This window comes from Alternaria metachromatica (genome assembly GCF_023757995.1).
Source record: "Alternaria metachromatica strain BMP 0045 chromosome Unknown scaffold_4, whole genome shotgun sequence".
Taxonomy (NCBI): Eukaryota; Fungi; Ascomycota; class Dothideomycetes; order Pleosporales; family Pleosporaceae; genus Alternaria; species Alternaria metachromatica.
The window spans coordinates 647020-669980 of record NW_026055495.1 but is presented as its reverse complement, the minus strand read 5'-3'; the positions used below and the strand labels follow the sequence as shown (position 1 = coordinate 669980).

General features: G+C 54.0%; 12 protein-coding genes across 12 annotated transcripts; 3 read left to right on the top strand and 9 right to left on the bottom strand.

The window, feature by feature from the left end:
* Window positions 1-348: 348 nt before the first annotated feature.
* On the bottom strand, window positions 349-1247 carry J4E83_002587 (uncharacterized protein; the record flags this gene model as incomplete). The annotated part of the gene is made up of 3 exons (XM_049329531.1): window positions 349-764; window positions 835-957; window positions 1013-1247. The coding sequence occupies 3 exons, from the start codon at window positions 1245-1247 to the stop codon at window positions 349-351; spliced, it is 774 nt and encodes a 257-aa protein (XP_049191210.1).
* A 1236-nt stretch (window positions 1248-2483) lies between these two features.
* On the top strand, window positions 2484-3648 carry J4E83_002586 (uncharacterized protein; the record flags this gene model as incomplete). Its single annotated transcript, XM_049329530.1, has 2 exons — window positions 2484-2591; window positions 2641-3648. The coding sequence occupies 2 exons, from the start codon at window positions 2484-2486 to the stop codon at window positions 3646-3648; spliced, it is 1116 nt and encodes a 371-aa protein (XP_049191209.1).
* Window positions 3649-5302: 1654 nt separating this feature from the next.
* J4E83_002585 (uncharacterized protein) lies at window positions 5303-6447 on the bottom strand (the record flags this gene model as incomplete). The annotated part of the gene is made up of 2 exons (XM_049329529.1): window positions 5303-5507; window positions 5567-6447. The coding sequence occupies 2 exons, from the start codon at window positions 6445-6447 to the stop codon at window positions 5303-5305; spliced, it is 1086 nt and encodes a 361-aa protein (XP_049191208.1).
* Window positions 6448-7109: 662 nt separating this feature from the next.
* On the bottom strand, window positions 7110-8386 carry J4E83_002584 (uncharacterized protein; the record flags this gene model as incomplete). The annotated part of the gene is made up of 3 exons (XM_049329528.1): window positions 7110-7461; window positions 7521-8238; window positions 8293-8386. The coding sequence occupies 3 exons, from the start codon at window positions 8384-8386 to the stop codon at window positions 7110-7112; spliced, it is 1164 nt and encodes a 387-aa protein (XP_049191207.1).
* Window positions 8387-8849: 463 nt separating this feature from the next.
* Window positions 8850-10052, bottom strand: J4E83_002583 (uncharacterized protein; the record flags this gene model as incomplete). The annotated part of the gene is made up of 1 exon (XM_049329527.1): window positions 8850-10052. One exon carries the CDS (start codon window positions 10050-10052, stop codon window positions 8850-8852), a length of 1203 nt encoding a protein of 400 aa, XP_049191206.1.
* A 734-nt stretch (window positions 10053-10786) lies between these two features.
* Window positions 10787-11530, bottom strand: J4E83_002582 (uncharacterized protein; the record flags this gene model as incomplete). Its single annotated transcript, XM_049329526.1, has 1 exon — window positions 10787-11530. One exon carries the CDS (start codon window positions 11528-11530, stop codon window positions 10787-10789), a length of 744 nt encoding a protein of 247 aa, XP_049191205.1.
* Window positions 11531-12230: 700 nt separating this feature from the next.
* Window positions 12231-12612, top strand: J4E83_002581 (uncharacterized protein; the record flags this gene model as incomplete). Its single annotated transcript, XM_049329525.1, has 3 exons — window positions 12231-12253; window positions 12304-12486; window positions 12540-12612. The coding sequence occupies 3 exons, from the start codon at window positions 12231-12233 to the stop codon at window positions 12610-12612; spliced, it is 279 nt and encodes a 92-aa protein (XP_049191204.1).
* Window positions 12613-12650: 38 nt separating this feature from the next.
* J4E83_002580 (uncharacterized protein) lies at window positions 12651-13823 on the bottom strand (the record flags this gene model as incomplete). Its single annotated transcript, XM_049329524.1, has 3 exons — window positions 12651-13390; window positions 13444-13707; window positions 13757-13823. The coding sequence occupies 3 exons, from the start codon at window positions 13821-13823 to the stop codon at window positions 12651-12653; spliced, it is 1071 nt and encodes a 356-aa protein (XP_049191203.1).
* Window positions 13824-14182: 359 nt separating this feature from the next.
* On the top strand, window positions 14183-16063 carry J4E83_002579 (uncharacterized protein; the record flags this gene model as incomplete). The annotated part of the gene is made up of 4 exons (XM_049329523.1): window positions 14183-14223; window positions 14414-14992; window positions 15039-15582; window positions 15632-16063. The coding sequence occupies 4 exons, from the start codon at window positions 14183-14185 to the stop codon at window positions 16061-16063; spliced, it is 1596 nt and encodes a 531-aa protein (XP_049191202.1).
* Window positions 16064-16502: 439 nt separating this feature from the next.
* Window positions 16503-17095, bottom strand: J4E83_002578 (uncharacterized protein; the record flags this gene model as incomplete). Its single annotated transcript, XM_049329522.1, has 2 exons — window positions 16503-16846; window positions 16918-17095. 2 exons carry the CDS (start codon window positions 17093-17095, stop codon window positions 16503-16505), a joined length of 522 nt encoding a protein of 173 aa, XP_049191201.1.
* Window positions 17096-17169: 74 nt separating this feature from the next.
* On the bottom strand, window positions 17170-18252 carry J4E83_002577 (uncharacterized protein; the record flags this gene model as incomplete). Its single annotated transcript, XM_049329521.1, has 3 exons — window positions 17170-17417; window positions 17554-18054; window positions 18231-18252. 3 exons carry the CDS (start codon window positions 18250-18252, stop codon window positions 17170-17172), a joined length of 771 nt encoding a protein of 256 aa, XP_049191200.1.
* A 1127-nt stretch (window positions 18253-19379) lies between these two features.
* J4E83_002576 (uncharacterized protein) lies at window positions 19380-21323 on the bottom strand (the record flags this gene model as incomplete). Its single annotated transcript, XM_049329520.1, has 1 exon — window positions 19380-21323. One exon carries the CDS (start codon window positions 21321-21323, stop codon window positions 19380-19382), a length of 1944 nt encoding a protein of 647 aa, XP_049191199.1.
* Window positions 21324-22961: the final 1638 nt, after the last annotated feature.

The following is a 22961-nucleotide window of genomic DNA, read 5'->3' as shown; positions in this document are numbered from 1 at the left end:
TCTGAGCAAGGGCGTCATCGTTGCGGCCACCGACCGGAGCAATTCGACAGCGATTCATGTGCCCTCTGCCCAAGCAGTTGGAAGAACAAAGCATGATGCTGCATGAAAAAGCTGCATAAGAGCAGCGAAACACTCGGACTGTGATGCGAAACTGAAACAGCCTGTTTCATATGGGGAAGAGAAGCTTGAGTGAACAACATGCAGCATGCAACAACGGCAACAAGGGTGATCGATCACTCATCATGAGCATTGGATTTGTTACATGATCATGCTGCTCCACCCGCTGATGTATTGTAGATACTATTATTCTATTTACACGCGCCGTCTCTAACGGCAAGAAAGCTAAGCCTACACATCAAGGTCCGGCATCGCATTGTCGTTGGCCCAATCCTTGATCTTGTCAAAGTTCCTGCATACATGGTGACTCTCGTAGTCAGGCCAGTATCCCTCCTTGCCCTCTTGCGGGTGGAAAGTAAAGACGTTGACGTCAGAAAGACACATGAGGTTCATGCGGAGGATCTCGATGCAGTGGTCTAGATGCGCCCTGACCTTTTCAGGCTTGTCGTTGGTGTCGCTCCACCAGAGCTTGGGGTAGTAGTCGGGGTAGGTTGCCATGCGGAGGAGGTTGAGGCAGTGCAGTTGGTGGAAGACTTCAAGTCCAACTCGGTAGCCTGTTTCGCCTGTCTTGGGGTCGGTGACTTGCAGGGCGTCGGCGGGCTTTTGTAGCTTGGGGAAGTCTTCCATGGAGACCATCTGGTCGGGCACTGTGCTGTGTTAGTGATGGGGGTTGGGCGGAGAGGGCGCGGGTATAGGGGAGTAGGGATGGTGACTTACGATATGCGACGTCCATCCATGCGTTCTCTACATCATCGGTAATACCGACATACTTCGAAGAGTTCAAAGGGTTGGGTAGTTCAAACTTTGTGTGGCTGTATTCGACGACGTGCTTTGCAGGCGCTAGGTCATATCAGCAGGTATTCCTGAGGAGTGCGATGAAGAACTTGGTGCGTACAGAATATGTCGAACTGATCCATTAGCTTAGCCGCTGAGTGACCCGAGTAGTCTTTTTGCGACATGACCGAACATAGTAACGACAGCATTGACACTGTGAAAAGGAACAGGTTGAAGAGTGTAAGATAGATGTAGCTTCTCCGCCGTTGCCTATCATCGCTTTGGTAGGGTGTTGTGATAAAAGCGGTATTTTCGGCATCGCCCTGCGATGAGCTAGAGTCGGTGTATTTTTCCATGATGGTTTTCGAATGCGCGAAGAATACAATGACTGAGATGAAAGCACTACCAAGTGATGTTGAAAGAAGAAGGATTAGTCGACCTGCGATAGAGAATAGAATGCTGCGCTCAACGCTTGAACAAGACGAAGGTGAATGGGGATGGAAGACCAGCGAGCGAGTAAGTGGGAGACGTTGGCGCGAAAGACTATGGTAGACCTGCTAACATCGACCCCCGATACGTTCTCGGTATCGCCATGGGTAGGTCACCGAAACACGGAACATCTCAAAGGGTGCCGCTATGCCGTGCAGGCCGCTTTCTCCAAGGCGTCTTGTTCCATCTGCCCAGGCAACATTAGCCTTGCTCCAAGGCATCAAGCTTTTACCAAGCCTTCTGAGACGCAGAAGGCGGGATCGTCGCCGCTTTTTCGTTGGTTCAACTGTTGCATGGGTTTCGAAGTGGACACTTAGCCAAGACTGGATGTTCATAATTCGGCACCATCGTTTCAGCTTGGCGCGCCAGCCAAAACGAGATTCTTACACTGACATGACACGCACATGGAACAAACGTCCCAACTGCATGATGACAGAACAACGGAAATAACGTCAAAAGTTGCCGGGGCTGGAACAACAGAACCGCGGCTGCGCGCCAATGGTTTCCGACGTTAAACCCTTTCTGGACTAGTCTCGACCAAATGAGTGGTCAGTTCCCGAGGACCAACAGTCTCTATCAAAGCAAGCTCCAGATCGCATTGGCGATGCGCGAAAGGTACCCGGTGGGTGTTGTCGCGGAGCCTGAGGCAGGACCTCGTAGCCTGGCGGCTGGGTTGGACATGACCGTGTTCTCGAGACACCGACAGGCCTTGTCGACGGCTGGCGGTGTCGTTGGTGGAGACGCCAGGCCGTCAAGACTTTCTGTGTTTGGCTTCCCATGCAAACGCCTTCCATCGCCATCGTATCGAAGCGAGCACAGTGGCTTCCTGCAGGCGGCAGGTGGGGTGCCACCTCCGCTTCTGTGCCGTAGGCAATGCAACATGTCTCAGGAGTTGAAGGCGAGAGCGAGCAAGCATGCAACCGCCGTGCTTACCAGGAGTCGAGTTGACTTATAAAGCATCTCGAAGCTCCAGAAGTAAAAGGCATCAACGTTGAACGTGCTCATTCCTTCTCACATCCTGCTCAGTTCTGTTTCATCCATTCTTCTCTGCTGGCAGATCCATTCTTTCAACCGATTCCAGACTCAGTTAAACTTTATTCAATATGAGATTTACCGCACTTACTCTTTTGGCCCTGGGTGCCTCAACCTCTGCCTACGTTGTGCCAAACAACAAGCAAGCCGTTGACAATGCTGTCAAGGCACGCATGCCAGTAAGTTATGCGATGATCCTTGGCATGTCATATACTTACAGTTCTCCAGGGAAGCGGACCTGTCCACACATCCAACCTCGTTGCTGCCCTTGCAGACCGTGGAGTCGAAGCCCGTCACCACAAGGGCAAGGGTGGAAAGGCTGGCGGTGTCGGTGCTGGTGCCGGTGGCGCCGGCGCTGGTGGCTTAGCCAAGCTCTTCGGCCGTGATGCTGAAGAGTTGACCCAGGAAGAGGACGATGCTCATTGGGCCGACCTCCACACTCGCTCTCCTCATCACAAGGGCAAGGGCGGAAAGGCTGGAGGTGCTGGAGCCGGAGCCGGTGGCGCTGGCGGCTTGGCCAAGCTTTTCGGCCGTGATGCTGAAGAGTTGACCCAAGAAGAGGACGACGCTCACTGGGCCGACCTCCACACTCGCTCCCCTCACCACAAGGGCAAGGGCGGAAAAGCTGCTGGAGGTGCAGGTGCTGGTGGCCGAGGCAAGCTCAACAACCGCCAGGCCGAAGAGCTCACCCAGGAGGAGGACGACGCTCACTGGGCCGACCTCCACACTCGCTCTCCCCACCACAAGGGCAAGGGCGGCAAGGCTGCCGGCGGAGCTGGTGGCCGAAAGGTCAACAACCGCGAAGCCGTGCCCGAGCCCCATCACAAGGGTAAGGGAGGCAAGGCTGGAGGTGCTGGCGGAGCCGGTGCTGGCGGTTTAGCCAAGCTCTTCGGACGTGCGCCTGAGCCACACCACAAGGGCAAGGGAGGCAAGGCTGGTGGTGCTGGTGGAAAGGCCAAGCTCAACAACCGCGAGGCTGTCCCCGAACCCCATCACAAGGGCAAGGGAGGTAAGGCTGGTGGTGCCGCTGGTGGTGCTGGAGGTGCCGGTGCTGGCGGTTTGGCCAAGCTGTTCGGACGCGAGCCTGAGCCGCACCACAAGGGCAAGGGAGGCAAGGCTGGTGGTGCTGGTGGAAAGGCCAAGCTCAACAACCGTGAGGCTATGCCTGAGCCGCACCACAAGGGCAAGGGAGGAAAGGCTGGAGGTGCCGGCGGCAAGAACAAGCAGAACAACTAGACGAACCTTGCACCCTTTGGAGGTACCACGATAGATGTGGTGGGGTAGAAGAGTTGGTGGCGCGAGTAACCTGGATGATTCCTTTAGTATATCTTTTCCCTCATAATGTAGATACGGATGAAAACAATCTGATCAGTGATCAAAGAAAAAGCGGCGTCTGGACGTATACATCGGTCTCTGTGACATGAGTGTGATTGGTCATGAGCCATCCTGGAGGTATTCGAGCGACTTGAGAAACTTGTTCGTCGTGTAATAGTTGTTTGAATATATCCCCGCTCTTTCTGAGGTGGGGTGACCGACAATCTCCGTGCACATGTTCCCAGTGTCTGCTACTGTCGAGCGATACCAGTCTTGCTACACTGATATGACATGGTAGAGTACGACGTTTTAATCGAGTGAATCTTACGTAGCCAATGACCCGCAGGACACATACAGGCGATACGCGCGCGAGGTCAGCAGTAGCGTCCTAAAGCGTGGAAAGCTAGATCTCGCTAATGACAGCTATTGCATCGGCAAGATGGGCAAATGCCTGTAAAGAACTGTGTTAGTATATGTTTCTCCGAACGAGGATGAGATATCTACCACACGTGTGTATGCTTCGGTGCTGTAGGACTAGACTTGTTGACAAAGCATAGTCTCAACATGTCCGCAGCATCTCCATCGATTCCGACTGCCGTTTTGGTGAACATGATCAGACCCCGATGGCTTACAGCTGTTGATGAGCGTTGTTCAGTCGTCGTATGCAACCTGGAGCCGGTACGCGCTGTGTGGTGAACAGGGCGAAGGGAGGACTTGAACTTGCTTGAAGGTCCACAAAGAGCGACCGTGATGGATCTCAGGGCCTCCTACATAGTGGCTATTGGAGGTTGCGCCGTGTGTCCAAGTTTCCGGAGTCGTGTTTGCGCAGTGCTGCGCACTCGCCGCCGTATGCCAGTGGGCGATGATGGTACTGATAATAAGCTGCACAGCCCACCGGGATGAAGATTTCGTGGGTGGTGCGTTTGCGAGAAGCAGGTAGATGGAGCAACGCACACCACCCAGAGCTTGCACTGCAACGTGGTCAACCGATCCTGTGGGTGATTTGAAGCGCGTGTCACAGCTCGGACATCATTTCGTCTCGTCGGGGTGAGTTCCGGCGTACAATTCCCGCCGCGATATCGCCGTCGATGGTTGGTGGCTCGTCACAAGCTGAACGGCCTCGTTTGCACTTAGGTGTTTCGCCGCCGCGTATAATGTATTCGCTGAACGATAACGCGATGTTGATATGCATCAAAGATTGGTCGAAGGTCACTCGACGCGAATTGATGGGGATTGATGGTTGTGCATGGGCGAAGACTCCGGTGGCTCGGGAAGGATCGTCGCATCCAAAGTCAAATCACTCGCTCGTCTCATCGGGGCTAACTCCGTCGTAGTATTCGCGCGCAATAAATGAAGATACCGTGGCATTGAGCCGACGCAATGTCGTCGTCTCAGTCCGTTCCCACTCCGTACATTAGACCATCACCTGTCAATTCAGGCGGCGCTTTGCTACATGCCTTTCACTCGTTGGTCCTCGCTCGCTTCCTGCCTCGGTGGCCCACGCGCAGAATCGGGATATCTTTCCATTACCGTAGCCGGCATTGTAACCGAGGCGGTTAAAGAGTCGGCGGATATGCTAGAAGCACTCAAGGCTACGGTCTGACCAATTGTGGTAGGCGGCCGCGCGGAGTGACGGATCTATCATCAACAATTCCCTACGAATGCCGAGCTGAGGGTCCGTTATGTGTCTGAGTACAAGATCGCAAGTGTTTGTCCATTGATTGAGGATCATCGACCAGAACTGGGGGATGCCGTGGATGTTGGAATTCTCACCAAGCCGACTGAGAAATGTTAGTTAAACTGAGCAATGCCACATGCTGAACCGGAATCAAACACTTACCGAATGTCCACGATGTTCATGATAGTGTTGTAATGAGATGCGACCATGTATTTTGTGAAGTACCCCTCGTACGCCCTCAGACGATCAACCTTGGCCCGGTTCATGAACGGGACCAGCTTCTCCTGTTGGCACTCGCGTGCTGACACCCAGTACTGACCACCATTGGGTGGATCAATGTCAAAGACTGGGGGCGCGCCTTTCATCGCCAGGTAGTGTTCGCGAGCGCGTTCCAGCCGCTTCTTGTTCAGACCCTTGGCATCAGCAGCAGACTTGACAGCAGACTTGAAAGCGTGAGCATACTCACGCTCCCATAGCTGCTCAAGATCTTGGACACCCTGGAGATATACCTCGCAGTTTGCGTTTCGGATATCTCTTGCTGCTTGGTCTTCGCCTGGAACTGCAAACTGACACACAATCGCCTCCAAGCTCCAGTTCGTAGCAAGTGTCTTCACCTCGATGGTACTGTACTTCCCGCGGAGGAACTTTTGAATGAACGACTTCGGACCGTACCGCTCTGTTTGAACCGTGTTTCGAGCATCATTGGTAAGAACTTCCGCATGATCCTGTGATAACTCGTCGTCTGGCGAACCCGCAGTCGCATGGCCCATGTCGATCGGCACCGTGCCGTAGTAGGCAGACAGGAGCCTTCCCCTCGCGGTTACGCTATCTTGGTTGACTGGCCATACAGGGTCGTTGACGTTGAAGCCACTGTTGCGTGAACTTGCTGGAACTACAGAGGATACACAGTTAGCATTGTAAGATACACAGTATTGCTGGTCAACCTCACCACGCTGCTGCTGCTCCACGAGCTCAGACCATAGAGTGAATGCGGGGACCTCGGGACAGATCTCCGGAGGGACGTTCACTGAGACTGTTGCCATTGTGGCGAAGGGTGTGGTGAACGAAGAATGTGGTTAGAAAAAGAGTATTGTAATGATGCCGTTGAGAAAAGAGTGTAGAAGACTGGAAGTCAAGTCAGCAGTAGAACTGAAGTATATACCGGCCCATCCAACCCATTGCCTTTACCCAAGGACGGGAGGAAGCGGGGCTGTGGTTGGGGCAGCCGTAATGCCGCGTGCGTCTCTCACCTCGATACCTAGGTACTATAAGCATGGTGGGAAAGACACGTGCTCGCTCAAACCGCCTCTCCTTGGGACCGTACATGCCTAGGTGGTGTGTGTGTACCTAGGTAAGCAGCAGCAGCAATGGCGGAGCGACTTTGAACAAGTGAGAATCCATTGTGGCAAGTTCTTCCCTGTTGCCTACTACAGCAAGACTTTTCAGAGTATCCCATACACGCATTTATAACCTAGACGGCTACAGTAGTCTCGAAGCCACAAACTTTTGTAACGAAATGTTGATGTAAACGCCGGGATATCGCGTGGTTTCCTAACTTGTAAGACGCGAGACGCGTATCGACCGAGCACAGGCCATCCTTGGCTGTCATGTGACGTCATCCATCCCTCTCCAAGCCACCTGGACCGAACTCCTCACTACAGATTCCATTCTCCCATCTGGCAGCACCAAAGGCTTTCCTACCAGCCTATTCGATATCCTGTTCATCTTCTTGAGGCATTGAGCGCTTCTTTCCTCGAGTTTCTGGGACCAACACCGGGATATCCTTCCATGATCCGTTTCCTGCTGCCCCAAAGTCCAGAGAATTGCGAAGGCCGCGGATGAGCTCGAAGCATTCGGTGGACCTGTCACCCGACATGTCGACGCTTGCCATTCGGAGGGAACGATCATTGAGCAGCAGCAGCACACGCTTGCCGTCCTCCGGCGCGATGATAAGACGATGCAGAAGCTCGCAAGAGTACGAAAAGACGTTCCCCACAATTGTGTGGAACGGAGGGATGACATCCGGAGGGTTCGCAACTTCATCGGTGCACATGCGCCTGTAGGAGATTAGTAGTGTGCAAAAAGTCTCGATTATGTCCGTAAAGTAGATACTCACCGAATGTCGACCACAGACATCGCTGCCCCAAGGTGAGACGCGATTGTGTCTTTGCCAACGTGATCGAACCAGAACCTGACGCGCTCGTCCATCGTACGGAGTAGCAACGGGATCATCTTTGCTTGTTCGCATGCTCGGCGGTTCAGGAGCGTCGTAACGTCGACGGCGTAACGGGGCGGGTTAGCCATGAGCGTCTCGAAAAGGTCGCGGGTTCGTGCCAGGCGGACTTTCCCAAGACCACGTGCTTTTTCGTGTGCCTTTTTAGCCTTGTTGAAGGCGACGGTGTAGGTGTCGACCCAGACTTGCTCACTGGTAGCCATTGCATCGAGTAATGCCTGGCGTTTGGCGTTGCGACGAACAATGGCGCCCTCATCCTCGTTTGGAATCGCGAACTCACAGATGCGCGCCTCGATGGCGAAATTATGTTGATAGGTGAGAAAGTCGGACGTGCTGACCTTGCCGCGAGCGAACTTGTAGATGAATGAGTTATTGCCGAACTTCTCGACAAAGAGGTCGCTCTTCATCCTACGAAAGGTCTTTGCGGCGGTGGCTGTTTTGGCAGCGTCGACGTGCAATCCCACCACAGTGGCCAAGAAACCATTGGGAACAGTGCCATAGTACGCTGCAATGACTCTTCCGACCTTCTTGGCGTTGGCCATGCTGACTTCCACCTTTGGAATGCCAGTGCTAATGCCGCTTCCTGGAGTACCTGCAGTGACTGCGGATATACAGTCAGTATCCGTAGATCGAACGGAGATGAAAGAAAGCTTACCGCGTTGTTCCTGTTCGTCCAGCTCTGTGTAGAGTGTCGACATAGGAGCCTCGCAGTTTATCTCCATGACAGGTACTATACCGAAGTCGGCCATGTTGAGGATTGTGTTTTAGTCGATGCTGAGTTATGAACGATGTCGAGTGTGGTGTAGGAGACTGGGAGATAGGTCAGTAACGAGGTTGAGTATACACCCGTCGATCAGACCTGCTACCTTTACCTGAAGGTGAGAGAAGGCGTCGTAGTGGTGGGCACGTGGTCGCACGTGCTGGTTTTACCTCGCCAACGAAATTCGAGTGTGGTTTGGAAACATGTTGCGTTGTTTACATCTTCATATTCATCCACAAAGAAGCTAATACACGCCCGCATGTAACATGCGGGAGACTACATAACCTATACTTCCTCAATTGATCACAGGCAGATGTTCCTCGGAAGTCTACTACGTTGTCGTCTACATGGATATGCCAACATCTGAAAAGACTGCGAGGACCTCATTATGTCATAGTACTAGCCAAATTGTACAGATAATGCTCTGAATGAGGAAGGCAGTCGATGTTCCGCTAAAATCTTGACGATTCGGGCTCTTCTTCATCTGAATCTTCTTCCTCCTCTTCCTCTTCTTCTTCTGACTCCTCCTCTTCCGACTCCGACTCAGTCCAATCCTCCTCGCCTGTTGACGAATCCCACGGCTCAGGCGACGCAGAAGAGCGACTTTCCTCCGCGTCAGTGGCGCCCTCGCCATCTTCTTCCTCGGTGCTCAGCTCCAGCTCCGAACTATTAATGTCACCATCTTCCCATTTCTGCCTCAACTTCAGTCTCCTCTGATTCTTTATTACCCAAAGCCTATGATCTTCCCTCTTTTGCTCTTTTGCTTTCTCTTCTTCCATCTCCCGTCTCCTCCTTTCCTCCGCTTGTTTGACCCGGCGTTCTTCATCCTGCCTCTTCCTTCGGGCCATGAATTCTTTATGCTCACGCTCTTTGCGTTCCTTTGTCATTTGTATCGCATTCCAAGTCACCGTTGTCCCTTGTCCCTTTGCGAGCTCGTCTACAGTACCCATTTCGCATTGCATCCTCATGTACCCATTTCCTGCGAACCACATCTTGACTTCCCGACACCGACTCGATGTTCGTACGACAATGGGCTCGAGAGAAGCCTCCTGTGGCCAGTCGAACGCTTTGATCTCTCCTTTGATATGCCTGGGTCCAACGATAGTGCCGAAAGTTTCCGGACGCCCACACCAGCAGTCCATGAGGTCCACTTCTGCTTCAGGATCATGAAACTCGATCCATTGATCCACGCAAAACTGTTGAAAGTCCATATTGTCGATATTCCAGAGCAGGAATTCCGTAAAGACTTCGCTTGAGAAAAGACTCCACTTGCCGTGCTTGACGTAAGGATTGTAAATGCCCGGGGCGGGCTTGCCTTCTTCCAACGTCTTTTTGAGCGACGCGAACGCTGCACTGACTTGGGCGTCACGCTCCATTACTTCTTTGATATGATCGACATTTAGTTCGCGAATGATGTTTTCGGGGTCGCCGCGAGGAACACCACCAATCTTCCAATGCACATCAAGCCGACGGCGGAGTGGCACTCGTTCCATTGCTTCAATATACCTGGTAATCTCTGATCTGGCTTCCCTCAAGCCATCGGGCACGGGATCAGGCGGCGGGTCTTCTGGTTCAATTCTGATCCTCTTGTGCGCTCGTACAGAGGCCTCAGTGGACCTCTCATGACGAGCAGTCGCGGTGCGCTTTGGTGGCATGTTTGTTGGCGATTTTGTGTTTCCACAGAAGGGTTCGTACTTCTCCGCACCCGACGTGGAAGTGTTGGGCCTTATTTGTGCCGCGCGAGAGGAGTTGCAAGGATGCGCGCCGCCACCGACCCAGCAACCCTTGCAATGCCTAGATAGTCGCTATCTACCAGGACTGAAACTACTCCGGAATGCGAGAGATGTTTCAGGGAAGCTGGATTGTGGGCTCTGTTGTTCTCTTCGCGCAGGTCCTGTGACGATGCAATTGCAGCTATTACGAGTTGAATGTCGCCAAGGTAGGGTAAGTTGAATACGTCACGGTCGCCAGTTTGATCTCTTGTGATCCGCGCTCCTCCCTACGAAAGGCACAGTTTGAGCCGGAGTATTCCTGGGCGAAAGTCACAGATCATCACATTCCAGCTCTAAATCATAACCGGAAGAACAAGCAATGGGTATTGTGATGCAGCGTTTCGTTTGTATTGTACACATTGCGGATCATCATGATATCCTCACGTCACATATGATACATGCGCAGTACTAGCAGGGTGCGCGGTCCTGAACCCTCGACGTAGCAAAACGTGGGGTAAGTCTTCCCCTCCTCTCCGGCCTTCTTCCGACACAGTTCTTTTTCCTGCCCCCCTGCGCTATCATGAATCTGTACAAGCGAAGAGTATGCCGTCCATCCATGCCATGCATGCCAAAAGTATATCCCTACAACTCCAAAAGTTGGGTTGATGCCGCGTATCTTACACAATGACCTCTCCGTGGTCGATGTGGTTCGGCCGCCACTTGCTCGTATCCAATTCGCCCTCCATGCTGCTTGGGACGGTGACCTCGACCGGCTTGTATAGGTACCATGCCTTCAATGCTGCTGCCGCTGCTCTTGTCTTGGCCTCATCTAATGAACTGCCTGATCCCTCTCCTAGCTTGTCCCTTCCGCTGTATACGCCAACCACGAAGACAGGATGTCTGCTCAGACGACCGGTTTCTGAGATCAATCGGGCAACCGGTGGCTCGAAGCCTTCTCGTGCGCATAACCGTGAAAGATCGCGTGTCGGCATTCGGAAATCGAAAATTGTGCTGATGTCGAGATGTCGGCTCAGGAAGTGGTCACGGAAAAAGCGCTTGACGAGCGGGGAGCCCAGGTGTACGTGTAATGCGCCGATGAGTGCTCGGACGAAGGACTGTGCTGCCTCTTCCAGTGGTACTGGCGTGCTTTGTAGCGCGTGCGGGCTGGGTGCGGCATTGTCGGAGCCAAATTCGTCTGTCTTCATGATCTTGTGTGTGGTGGTAATATTCCACTTCCAGGGTGCTTGCCGCCTCAACTCTGCTGGGAGGGCATCGCCCGACTGTATCCTCTTGAATTGTAATAAGCCAGGGTCGACTTCACCACCCGGCTCCGCCGCCGCCTCGATACCCCATTCGCTTGCGATTGTGGTCAACGCTCTCGGTCCGATGTATGCCTCTGTTGCGGCGAAGACAACGTCCATTGGCAGGCGTGGGTAGTTGCACAGAAGCCACTCGGAAGTGTAGTAGCCAAGCAGCTGGCGTCCGAGTATTGATAGCGAGGCATTATTGAAAGCGGGGTTTGGGTCGGCGGAGGGGTGGATGAGGGTTCGTGCGAGAACCGGGAGGGGGAAGCGAGGTGGGAGAGATAATCGACTGCGGAGGGCGTATAATTTTGTCGAACGTTCGGCGGCACTGGGATGTGGAGATGGGAGGCTCTCGAGCGGGAGACGCCTTCTTGGTCTGGGTGTTGACGTTGACGGTGTGGCAGAGTTTGCGGCAATCTCGAGTTCCAATTCACCGTCGTCCGGAATTGCTACTGTGCTCTGGAACCGAGCCTGTGTCCGGGGGCTATGAGGTATAATGCTTCTCCGCACGTTCTTTGCCGCTGTGTATGGGCACGAGGGCCGGCGTGGCGAGGGTGCACCCAGCAATTGCGAGGCGCATCGTGATATGGGTATCCGCTTCATTAAGACAAAATGTAGGAGAAGACGGCAGCAGGATCAGGAGAGGCGGAGTCGGCAGCAGCAGCAATTGGCCGGTCGTGTGTTCACACAGGTAATGATCGCGACTGCCAAAGAATTTCCGCCAAGCTTCGGGGCCCGTGCTAGCCCTCCCATGCGACAGCGACCTCAGGGCAGCTCCGCAACAGCAACCCCACGAACCCGCACAACCACCTTTACAATGGGCGGAGGAGGAAAGATCCCGTATGAGCTGCCCGCCAATCGCTTGCCAGTGCAGAGTTGACGTCGACTAGATACCCCAAGCACGTCTGGTCGCCGGCCGGTGGTTGGTACGCCCAACCCGCCAACTGGAAAGCCAACACGGCCGTCGTAGGCCTCGCCCTCGGCAGCATCGTCGGCATGGCTTGGATGCTCAGCGCAAACCGCGAGTACCGCGACAAGATGCCCGAACGCCACCGATTCTTCCCCAGCCGATAGTACGACATCCACGGATATCCTCAGATCAGACTTGGAAGCTAACAACAAACAGCTGGACCAAACAGATTCGGGAACACGAGCGGAAACAAGACCAGAGCATCATCGAGAAGACTCTTGAAGGTTAGATTGGTTGGGAGTGGGGGAGAGGAAACAGCGACCACGACTATGGCTGTATATAACTAGCCAGGCGCTGCTTGAAATCTGAAAGCCTATCTTCGACACGAACCCCGTTCCACGTCTCCCCGTCTGCTGATTGTGAGAGAACGGGCATACCGACTTGCTCAATGGCGAAGCTCGCCGAGATGGACCCCCAAATCACAGCCTCTTCGAGATACCCTGGGACCCGAACCAGGCCGACCGCCAGGCCGCCGAGAAAGCTGTTGCCTCCTCCTGTAGGATCTTCCACCTTCTCTGCTGACTGGTGGTACGCAGGCATCCATTTGCGCAACCCGTTGCCTAACTCTTTGCGCATAACCAGGCAACCGTCTTTCCCACAACGCACGACGACCCCACCATTGCCATTACCCACACCACTATCTAGCCACTGACTGCATAGCTCTTCGATTATTCGGAAATCCACATGATCCTTCCCGTCGGTGTTCTTGCCAAAGAAGCCGCCAAGTTCCCCGTGATTCGGACTGACGATGTCGACATGCTTTAGCGCCTCCAGGCAATTATCGTACTCTTCGGACGTACAAAGATCAGGAACAGGCTCCCAGATGAATATTGGCCGAGGAATATGAGCCGAGTTAGGGTGTTGCTTGCGCAATGTAATGATGTTCTCAACCAGGTCGATGCAACGCAACGGGGAACAGATCAGATGAAAGGACTTGGACCATAAGAGATCTGTATTCTTCAGATCCTCATGGTCAACGCGCAGCTTCGGCGTCAAGTATCGGAAAGCTTCACCAGAGTGATTAGACATGTGATCACCCACTAGGAACACATGTACTCACCTCGATGCTCGTTTTCACCAGTATATCCATTCCAACCTCGCGTAGTCAGCCGATCGGGCGTCTCACGTATCAGTGCACCAGTCTTCCATTGTGCAATAAAGTCGCGCAGTTCAGGTGGGAAGTCAGACCCGCAGTCTACAATCCAGCCCACAGCCTCTGATTGTGGCGGTGGGGAGAAGATGCGTGCGCCTAATGCGGAATATGATCCAGCTCCGCCAACAATGTCTTTGACTGGCGGTTTTGGTGGGGGAAACTCAATCTCATCTTGACAAGTTCAGTGGCTTGCCTGTGTTGAAGGATATCTGATGCATACCGATGATGAACATTCCCAGCGTGCAGAAATCGATCTTGCCATAGTTGTCGTGTTCTGCGTCGGCCATGTTGGATGTTTCCATGTCGGCTTGTGTAGATCGCAAGGTTGATAGTCTGCCGCTGACGTGCATGTCTCGAACGGACCAGGCTTGGCTGCAGACGGCTAGCGCAACGTGGGCAGCCGTGGCCATGCGCCGGGGAGAGCTGACCCAGTGAGGTTCTGCCTGCAATTGTGCTTTTCCAATTAAATATCTCCGACAGTCTCATATTCCTATCATCGAGAGCTTGGATTGCTGGATCACGGCCTCTCTCTACTCCGAACCAGCCAGATCGCGTCGCACGAGCTGCAGCGTGCCGCGGCTGCCCCTTCCCCGAGCATTCAAGATACCTGTCCTACCTTGCAAACGCTGCGACGTGCCTTCTCCACATGGCGAACAACATGAATAACCTGACGACGCTGATCAAGCGGTAAGTACCTTCCGTCCGAGACTATCACCTACCAGCACCCGAACCCATCATCCTACCACACTCTGCGCCTCCCGCATCCTCTATGAAACGACCCCACGATGGCTCCCAGGCCCGAACAAGCACACATCCTCGGTCGACAGGGGCAAATACAGCTCGCAGCAGATAATGTACTGACGAACATGGTCCGCAGGCTCGAAGCTGCCACCTCGCGTCTCGAAGACATCGCGAGCACCTCTCTACCCAGCAGCGGCGATGGAGCTGCCAGCCTCAATGGAGCGACCACCGAGGCCACTCCAGGCGTGACGGCGGCCAACACAAGCGCCAGCACCCCCAAACTCGTCGCAGAAAGCGCACCACCGGCGATTGAGGCATTCGATGAGCTCGTCAGCTCGGACCTGAAGAACTGGCTGGACCTGAGCAGCAAGCTGGGAAGCGTCATTGAGGGCCAGTCCAAAGCAGTCGAGGGCGCATTCGCCGCCCAGCGCCAGTTCCTCTTCATCGCGAACAAGGCCAAGAAGCCCGACGACCGCACTCTCATGGAGCTGCTTAAGGACCTCCAGGCGAGCATGGAGAAGACGGACGAGTTCCGACAGAGCAACCGCGACCCTGCGCTCAAGGACTCCGTCTCCATGGTTGCCGATGGTGTCGGGTCGCTTGGGTGGGTGACAATTGGCCAGGGTGGTGGCATGAAGCCCCATGAGCACATCAACGAGCTGTTCGGCGGAGCTCAGATGTACGGCAACAAAGTGCTTAAGGAGTACCGGGACAAGTGAGACACTCCGGCTTTCGCATCGAGGCCAAGCTAACAGATTCAGGCCCGACGGTGAAGCCCACGTCAAGTGGGTGCAGGCCTACTACAAGCTGTTCAAGGCTCTCGCCGAATACGCAAAGAAGCACCACGCTACAGGTGTAGCTTGGAACAGCAACGGCATCGACGCCAAAGATGCCGCAAAGGAAATCTCCTCGGCACCTCTCTCTGGCGCGTCCAACATTCCTCCACCACCACCCGCTCCTCCAGCAGGAGGCGTCCCAGCACCGCCTGGTCCTCCACCACCACCAGGCCCACCGCCGCCACCAGGTGCCGCACCAGTGGCCAAGAAGGCCGCGCCCGACATGAACGCTGTCTTTGGCGATCTCAACAAGGGCTCAGATGTTACAAAGGGGCTTAAGAAGGTCGACCCAAGCCAAATGACGCATAAGAACCCATCATTGCGAGCAGGCGCATCGGTTCCTACACGAAGCGACAGCAACGACAGTCTCAGGAGTAAGAGTCCTGCGCCGCCCAAGGCGAAGAAGCCGGAGAGCATGCGGACGAAGAAGCCACCGAAGAAGGAGCTGGACGGAAACAAGTGGATAATAGTATGTATCCTTGGTGAAGAAGATAGCTTCATTACTAACACCCCCATAGGACAACTTCGACTCCCCAGGCGAGACGCTCGAAATCGACGCCGAAATCAACCACTCCATCCTCATCTCGCGCTGCAAAAACACCACCATCCGCATCAACGGCAAAGCCAACGCCCTCTCGCTCGACAACTCCTCCCGCACATCCCTCATCATCGACTCGCTAGTCAGCTCCGTAGACGTCATCAAGTGCCCCAACTTTGCGCTGCAGGTCCTCGGCACCCTCCCTACCATCCTCCTCGACCAGGTCGACGGCGCCACCGTATACCTATCCAAGGACTCGCTAGCAACGGAGGTCTTCACAAGCAAGTGCAGTAGTATCAACATCAATCTGCCGACCGAAGACGACTACGCTGAGAACCCGTTGCCCGAGCAAATCAGAAGCTATGTCAAGGATGGTAAGCTTGTTAGTGAGATTGTGGAACATGCTGGATAGACTGTGTCTTTCAGTGTGCTGCGCTTTCGCGAAGAGACATCTTGGATAGTTGCTGCGTTGAGTGAGGGTGACTGCTTCTTGATTTGCATAGCTAGCTTGGCTGGTGCAGACGGAGTGGGTAGCTTCGCGTCTGTAGGATAGATCTGTATAGACCGTTATTACTACACACGCAAGTGGAGTTCCTGATGATACGTGTAGTCCCAACCAAATGTCTCCGCTGGCATCGTGTGATCAACATCTCAATTACTATTCTTGAATTTTGGCCGTAGTAACTGCTATCATGGCACTATGACCGGTGTTGGGTCCCAAACCGTTCAACGGATGTCGGATATGAATGTCGGATATGATTATAGCACTTGAGGCTCTAGTCTAACTAATTATTATAGGCAGCTACGCAGAAAGATAGATCTACTATGCACAATTCTCTACAAGAGCTAACCTAACTGTCTATGATATGCCTAAGTATAAGGTCGCAAGTGTTTGTCCACCGGTTGACGATCAAGGCCCGCTCAAGTACCGTTGAGACCGGCGCCGAAGGCGGGGCGGCCTCTTCGACGACTGGCGCTGGTGCGGATTCTGCAGCACGAATGTTGGCCGGCCATTTGGAGTAGTGTGTTTGGGTGTAACCTTCAACGGACAAATCGTTCATGATCGCTGTCCCGAGGGCCTTTGCCTCAAGCTCAATGCGCACAGTCTGGTTCAGGCACCATAGATACATCGAATGCGGTCGAGGGCAGTACGGGTGGCTGGTGTGGATGTATTGCTGGTCGACGATCATGGAACCTAGAGAGAAGTTAGTACTGTATATTAGACTGACAAGAGGTTGAAGCCTTGGGTGTCAGGCGAGGACTTACACCGGATCTTTTTGTGCCACTGGTCATAGGGCAAGTTTTCGACGTCGACTGAGCGGAGGTGCACCGTGCCCCATTCAGAGAGAACGAGGTGTCCTGGTACTGCCGCGCCCTCGGCATCGACGGCGGCGATGTGCCAGGGAGAGGTTGACAGTACGGGTGGTACCGATTTCCAAGACATAGGCTGCCCATTGGAATCGTCATAAGGCCACAACAAAAAAGGTCCATGGAAGGTGAATGCGGGTCGGTGCGCTCTTAAACACTGTTTGCTCCAGCGCAAAGAGCTGCAGCGGTCTCTGCCACCCGTTCGTTCGCCGGCCAGAGATGAAAATGACGACGCGTGTAGCCCGTGGCAGAAAGATCGCCGAGAATCGCCCCGCCTATCTCCTTTGTGTCGAGCTTTTTGATGACAGTCTGCTTGTCGAACCACAGGAATCGGGCGCGGGGCCGAGGGCAGAAGGGATTGTGGACGTTGGCCCACCTTTTGTCGATGACCTTAGTGCCTATGGAGAAGTTAGCATGGTTTCAAATGCTATACCAATTGGAGTCTAGGATATTGAGAGAACGAACACCTGAAGTTAGTATACCAAAGCCTATAGGGCAGCCGTTCGACATCCACAGACCGCAGATGGACGGTACCCCATTCGGACAGGACGGTCTTGCGCGGGACGTTGGCGCCCTCCGCATCAACAGCGGCGATGTGCCATGGCGAGGTAGGCGTCACTGGTGGTGTCGAGTCCCACGACATTGGCTTTCCGTCGCGGTCCAGTATGCCCTCATATGCTGCATGTTCGATCGCGCACCCGATCGCGTTGAGGAGTGTCATTGCAGCGTCATTCACCGGGTCGTGTGCACCGTCAAACACATCTTTGGGGTTGCGTCCAGAGTTGTCGACGTGGAAAGCGAGGTGTGGAAACCCATTGGTTCCCATACGGTTCTTAGCAATGGTCCATTCATCATCCTCTTCGCGTTTGCGTGACAGCCAGTATAATGACTTTGCTGATATTACGCCGTTATAACCAAGTGCGTCGAACTCCTTGTCGCCGATGGCGGGAATGCCGTTCTCCGCGAGATAGGTCATCTCGGCGCTCCACGAGTCGGAGAGAAGGAAGTTCTGTACTGGCGGGACCAGCACCAGATCTGGATGGCTTGAGATCGTGGATGGCCGGCATCGAATCGATGGGCAAAGGGAGACGAGACTGGAAGTAAATGTGGGGTCGTGTTGGATGGTTGAAGCGGAGACGTCTTTTGGTTGCGGTGGGAGTGGATGTGAAGAGAAGAGGTATTGGAAGCTTCTGATGTACTTGAGTGCTTACTGCGGCCTTGGTGAGTGACCATTGTTTACCGACGCGTCGATGATGTCAGGTCCTGCACGGATGTCGCGTCTGCGTCCTGGGGAAGGAGCTACGGTCAGACTCCATCCTCAATCCTACTTTCTCTGTGTTGCTATAAATTTGGTGTCCATGTGCTTGATAAAGTGAGAGACAATAACTCTAGATTGCAACAGGTGTAGCGCCGCGGGAGGTTAGCACTGGAACAGGGACATGTCCAGGTGAGAGCCCCGAGGATCTCTGTCATCGATGAGAAAGCATCCATGTACTATGAAATGACTGGTTACGTCGCTTTATCTCGCCCTGTTGATTTCGCAAGGGGCGCAAGAGCAAAAAGGGCAGTCTGGGTGCCTGGCTTTTCACACCAACATTGACCATTGCTGTATCTCCGGGCTCTCAGTAACGTCACTGTACACATTGCGATACATTCAATCAATCGCAAGTTGGACCAACCGACGTAGAAGCGGGTTACGTCTTCGGGGAATCTCTCCATGCATCTCTTGATCCGGCTCTTTCCTCTTACGAAATGAACTATCATTCTGAAATATAGCGACTGCGAGTGACTGATCTGTCTTGCGTTCAAACGCGTAGTCAATGCGGTAGCGAAGGATATAAATTCCATTGGTGACACCAGGGATATATGAATGTGTATTGGCGCATCACCAAGTCCAAGTCCATAGTCACGGTGGTGTGAATGCCCTCTTCTTAGTGTAAATGTAGCTCATGATCATTGCTCTAAATGCTCGCTGAATGCCGCGTCGCTAATAAAGATGCTATGAAACGGGAAGCAAACGAAAGGAAAGAAGTAGCCAAGAGAATCATCCAAATAGGGTCGCAAGAAGGGGTATCAAAGGTCCGACCCAAATCCAGTACGGACAAGATATGAAGAAAGTAAGAAAGGCCTCCCTGCCTGTGGCCACCATACACACATCCTCGGCGTATTCTCGTCGATGTCGTGTCTGAGGCGTTATAGGGCTCCGTCTCATCCTGAGCTGTCAAGTTTCACACTCAACATTGGCTTCGGCATGCCAATTGCCCGACAACCATCAAAAGTCGATGTCTAACATGTTTCGCCAAGTATCACCCTAGCGCGAGCCTCATGTCTGACACGCTGTTCGAAGTCCGAGCCCTCGATTACCAACCACCCGCTGGTTCTAACCTGCGGGTCTGCGTCTGGAAATAACCATCGAAGACGCTTAGCTCCGGCTTTCGTGGCGCGTGATGCTCCGAGATGTCGACAAGCGTCGCGGTTGTTGCTCCGTTGACGCCGAGCGATGCTGCCGCTTGCCCACTGTAACCGCCGCCGTCCAAGCTACGTCGTCTCCCGCCTGTAGCTTTGCCGCTGTTTAGGCTGGCCAGCACAAAGCGCATCTTGATCCTCTCTTTCGGTCCCGGTAGGAGCATTTTCTCAATAATAGTCAGCCAGTCGGCTTCCGCTTTCAGCTGCCTCAGCTTCCTTCCAGACCCGATGAGTCCGTTTCGGAGGTTCGAGGTGGTGGCAGCGTGGAGCCGGTTTCGCCAACTTGCTACCCGGTCGAGATGTGCATGATATGAGGCGTCTTGGGTGTTCGCAGCCCGGTATTGTGCAAACACCGATAGCGACTGGCCTTGTGCGACTGTCATCATCGACAAGAAAACACAGCCCAGCGAGAAAACGTCTGCCATTCTCTTGCCGCGTGAGACAATAGCCTCAGGTGCAGCGTAGACGTAGGACTGATCTTGGAAGTATGTGTGTAGCTGGTCCAGGCGTTGGGAGTTCGCCATCGTCGGACTGAATGTGTCAATGCTCTGCCCAATGTCGAATGGAGCAAGTAGGATGCGAGCACCATCAATCAAAATCTTGCGAGGCCGAATACTTCGATGACAGATGGACTGTGAATGGAGATATTCAAGAGCGGAGGACAAGTCGCCCATCCAGTCCACCAGCAACTTCGAGCGGTTTGGGTCGCTTCCGGGGAGCGCAAGGAAGTCGTCCAGAGTGTATTGTGCTTTCTCTGTGATGATGCCAACATGACTGGGCTGGGCATACGAGCAAAGTAACTTCGCAATGTTCTTGTGCTCATATTGCTTGAACTTATTGATCTGGTCTAATAGTGCAGCTTTTTGAGCGGAGCGAGCAGTGACAAAGCGCTTTCGCACGAGCACACGATCCTCGCTGCTACCTTGCATCTTGACCCAGTCGACGCTCTTCTCAGAGTTGCGCGACGATCGAATGAGACTGACGTGCTGTAGTGGCACTGTTTCACGTGCGGTATAGTCGACATGTGCTCCCGTCAACGGTAACTCCTTGGATGTGGCACGCCATTGTTCATCGACAACCTTCCGCGCATTTCCTACGATTCCTTGGAGACGGTCCTCTGGGAATGGCAGGCTTTCATCTCGAAGGTCGAAGAAGGAAGCTTGGCGCCATGATGCGACATCGTCGCAAACGAACAAGAGGATTGCGAGCCTGGGGTTCGACAACGTCCACTGCCATATCTTCTTGACTAGGCCAGCGTCCCATCCTTGCTTTCGCACGAGCTCATAGAACCACCCGGAAAGAGACTGGCCTTGTGAAGATAAGATTGATGTGTTGATGTATCCATTTACCAACGGAACAAGGGGAGCAGCAGGTTGTCGGTATGGGTTCATGGGTGACCCCGGGTAATCGCCATTCCTGAACGACTCGCCAGAAGCTGAGGGAGGCGGTGACATGGGCGCAAATCCTGCTACCGGATTAATGACCCTTATTGGCTGGGGGGCGATGGGCTGGGGCGTTGTCGATCGGCTGGTGTATTGCGGGGTATGTTTTGGGCTGCCTTTGGGCGACGATGAGTCGGACGACTTGTTCGAATATGTCGAAGCTGGGCTGACCATTACGTTCGACCACGGGTTGTTGTTCGTTGTTGTGGGCGTCGTACTCCGGCTGGTTGCGGATGAGGCGGACGAGACTGTTGGAGATGCGGTCTCGCGGTTGTTGTACCACGATTGATCATCGTCTCGGAGGTTGACCATGGATATGGTGTGCTGGAGACTGTATTGGGGTTTGGGATATTGCATCGCAGGCGTCCGCCACGGCGAGTTCGAGGCGTGCTGCATTGCGTACAGGTGGTCGGCGCGTGACCAACGAAGAGCGTCCTCGAGGAATGTTAGATGTTTGCAGCGACTGTGGACTTGCCTCGTGTGGGCTTGTGACGATGTGCAAAAAACAAACAAAGAGAATGAGCGTAACAGAGCGAGAAACGTGAGAGCCTTGAAGGACGACTTGGGTCCAGGTGCCCTGGTCTGCAGATGAAGTACAGCGGGACCCTTCGGGCAGAGTCGACCGCTTACACTGTGACAAGCCCAAATAAGGCTGCCCCAAGTAGAGGTCTAGAGGCTTTTGATGTGCTGGCAGTTAGTGCCCGCATTTTGCAACACATTAGTGGAGGATGACAATATATGGGCATAGGCAGTGGGTGTATGTGTTGGGCGAATGCACGCTGGGCACAAGCGCACCCATGTGGATTAGTTGTATGCAGGCGAACGTGGCCACCTCAGAGTCGCCTTCATCGTCAAAGGCGTATCGTGTGCATATGTTCGCAGCCCATACTTTCCCGTATGGTGCCAGATCATCGAGCAGTCTGATATGGAGCGCGCGATCCGTCCCGTACCCAGTAAGTGTGGTCGGCAGTGTGCCTGACTATGCGTGCGTTGCGCGACAAGGCCGCTAAGTTGCTGCAGGACTAAGACCACACGACGAGCAACGGACGCAGGACGCAGGACCTCTGTGCTGTGGTACACAGTGAATAACTATTGGCATAAAGAGAAATTCCGCGGATATGCGCGTTCGGGTATTGGCCGGGTGGAGGTTGGGACACGAGGTTTCACAGCTCACCGTCTCTTCTCGGCACACGCACCGGGAACAACTAATGTCCGTGTGGCTTCGGGAGTGACGTGCTTCGACAGCAGCGAGGCGGCTGGGTCCGTTGGGCGGTATTGAAGATGCGGTCGATGTTGTACAGTTGTCCAGGTGTTGCGCCCGGCGACCCGCCTGTATCAGCGCGAGTGTCGCAGGTCCAAGATGACAGCGGCCGCTACCCGTGTCAACATCGCCCGTTTCTGAGGAAGCACGCGCCGGAAGCCACACCGCAGGAGATTTTGCGATGCACCGATGGCGCAGCGGAGGCTGGTGCGATGGGAAACTCAGGACATCGGCTTCTGCACGGCTCGAGGGTGAAACCGAAAAGCCGGGAAAGGCGGCATCAGATGATGCTATTGGCTCGGAGGATGGCGTCACGTGCTCTACTAGCGCACACCTGAAGCGCCCCTAGTTTTAGCATCGATCCCCGACTCCAGACCTCAACACCAATTGTCTCAAGGGGCCCAGCATCGTCATGCCCAGTGCGCCCCCACTCCCGAACGGTTCGATCTCCAGGCCACAGCTTGGTTGGCTCCCACCAAATGCGGCTCTACTATGCTAAATTAAGCTTCTTCTTAGTCGCCTCGGGATCAACGCATAGAAATGTCGTGTGCCACCCGTCACAGCCTCAAGCAGAGTCCGTCTCAACTCTGTTATGGAGCCTCAAGCCAGTCTTGGTGCTGCTTTTCGAGTCTGGTGCCCGACCTGAGTCACGCCATTGCGAGCCGTTCTCGTCCGATCCACCCATTGCCGTGATTCGCATACCGCGTTTCTTCATGCTCGCGTGTTCGACTTTTCTAATTCGCTTTTGCTAATGACACTTCTAATGCCCGTTT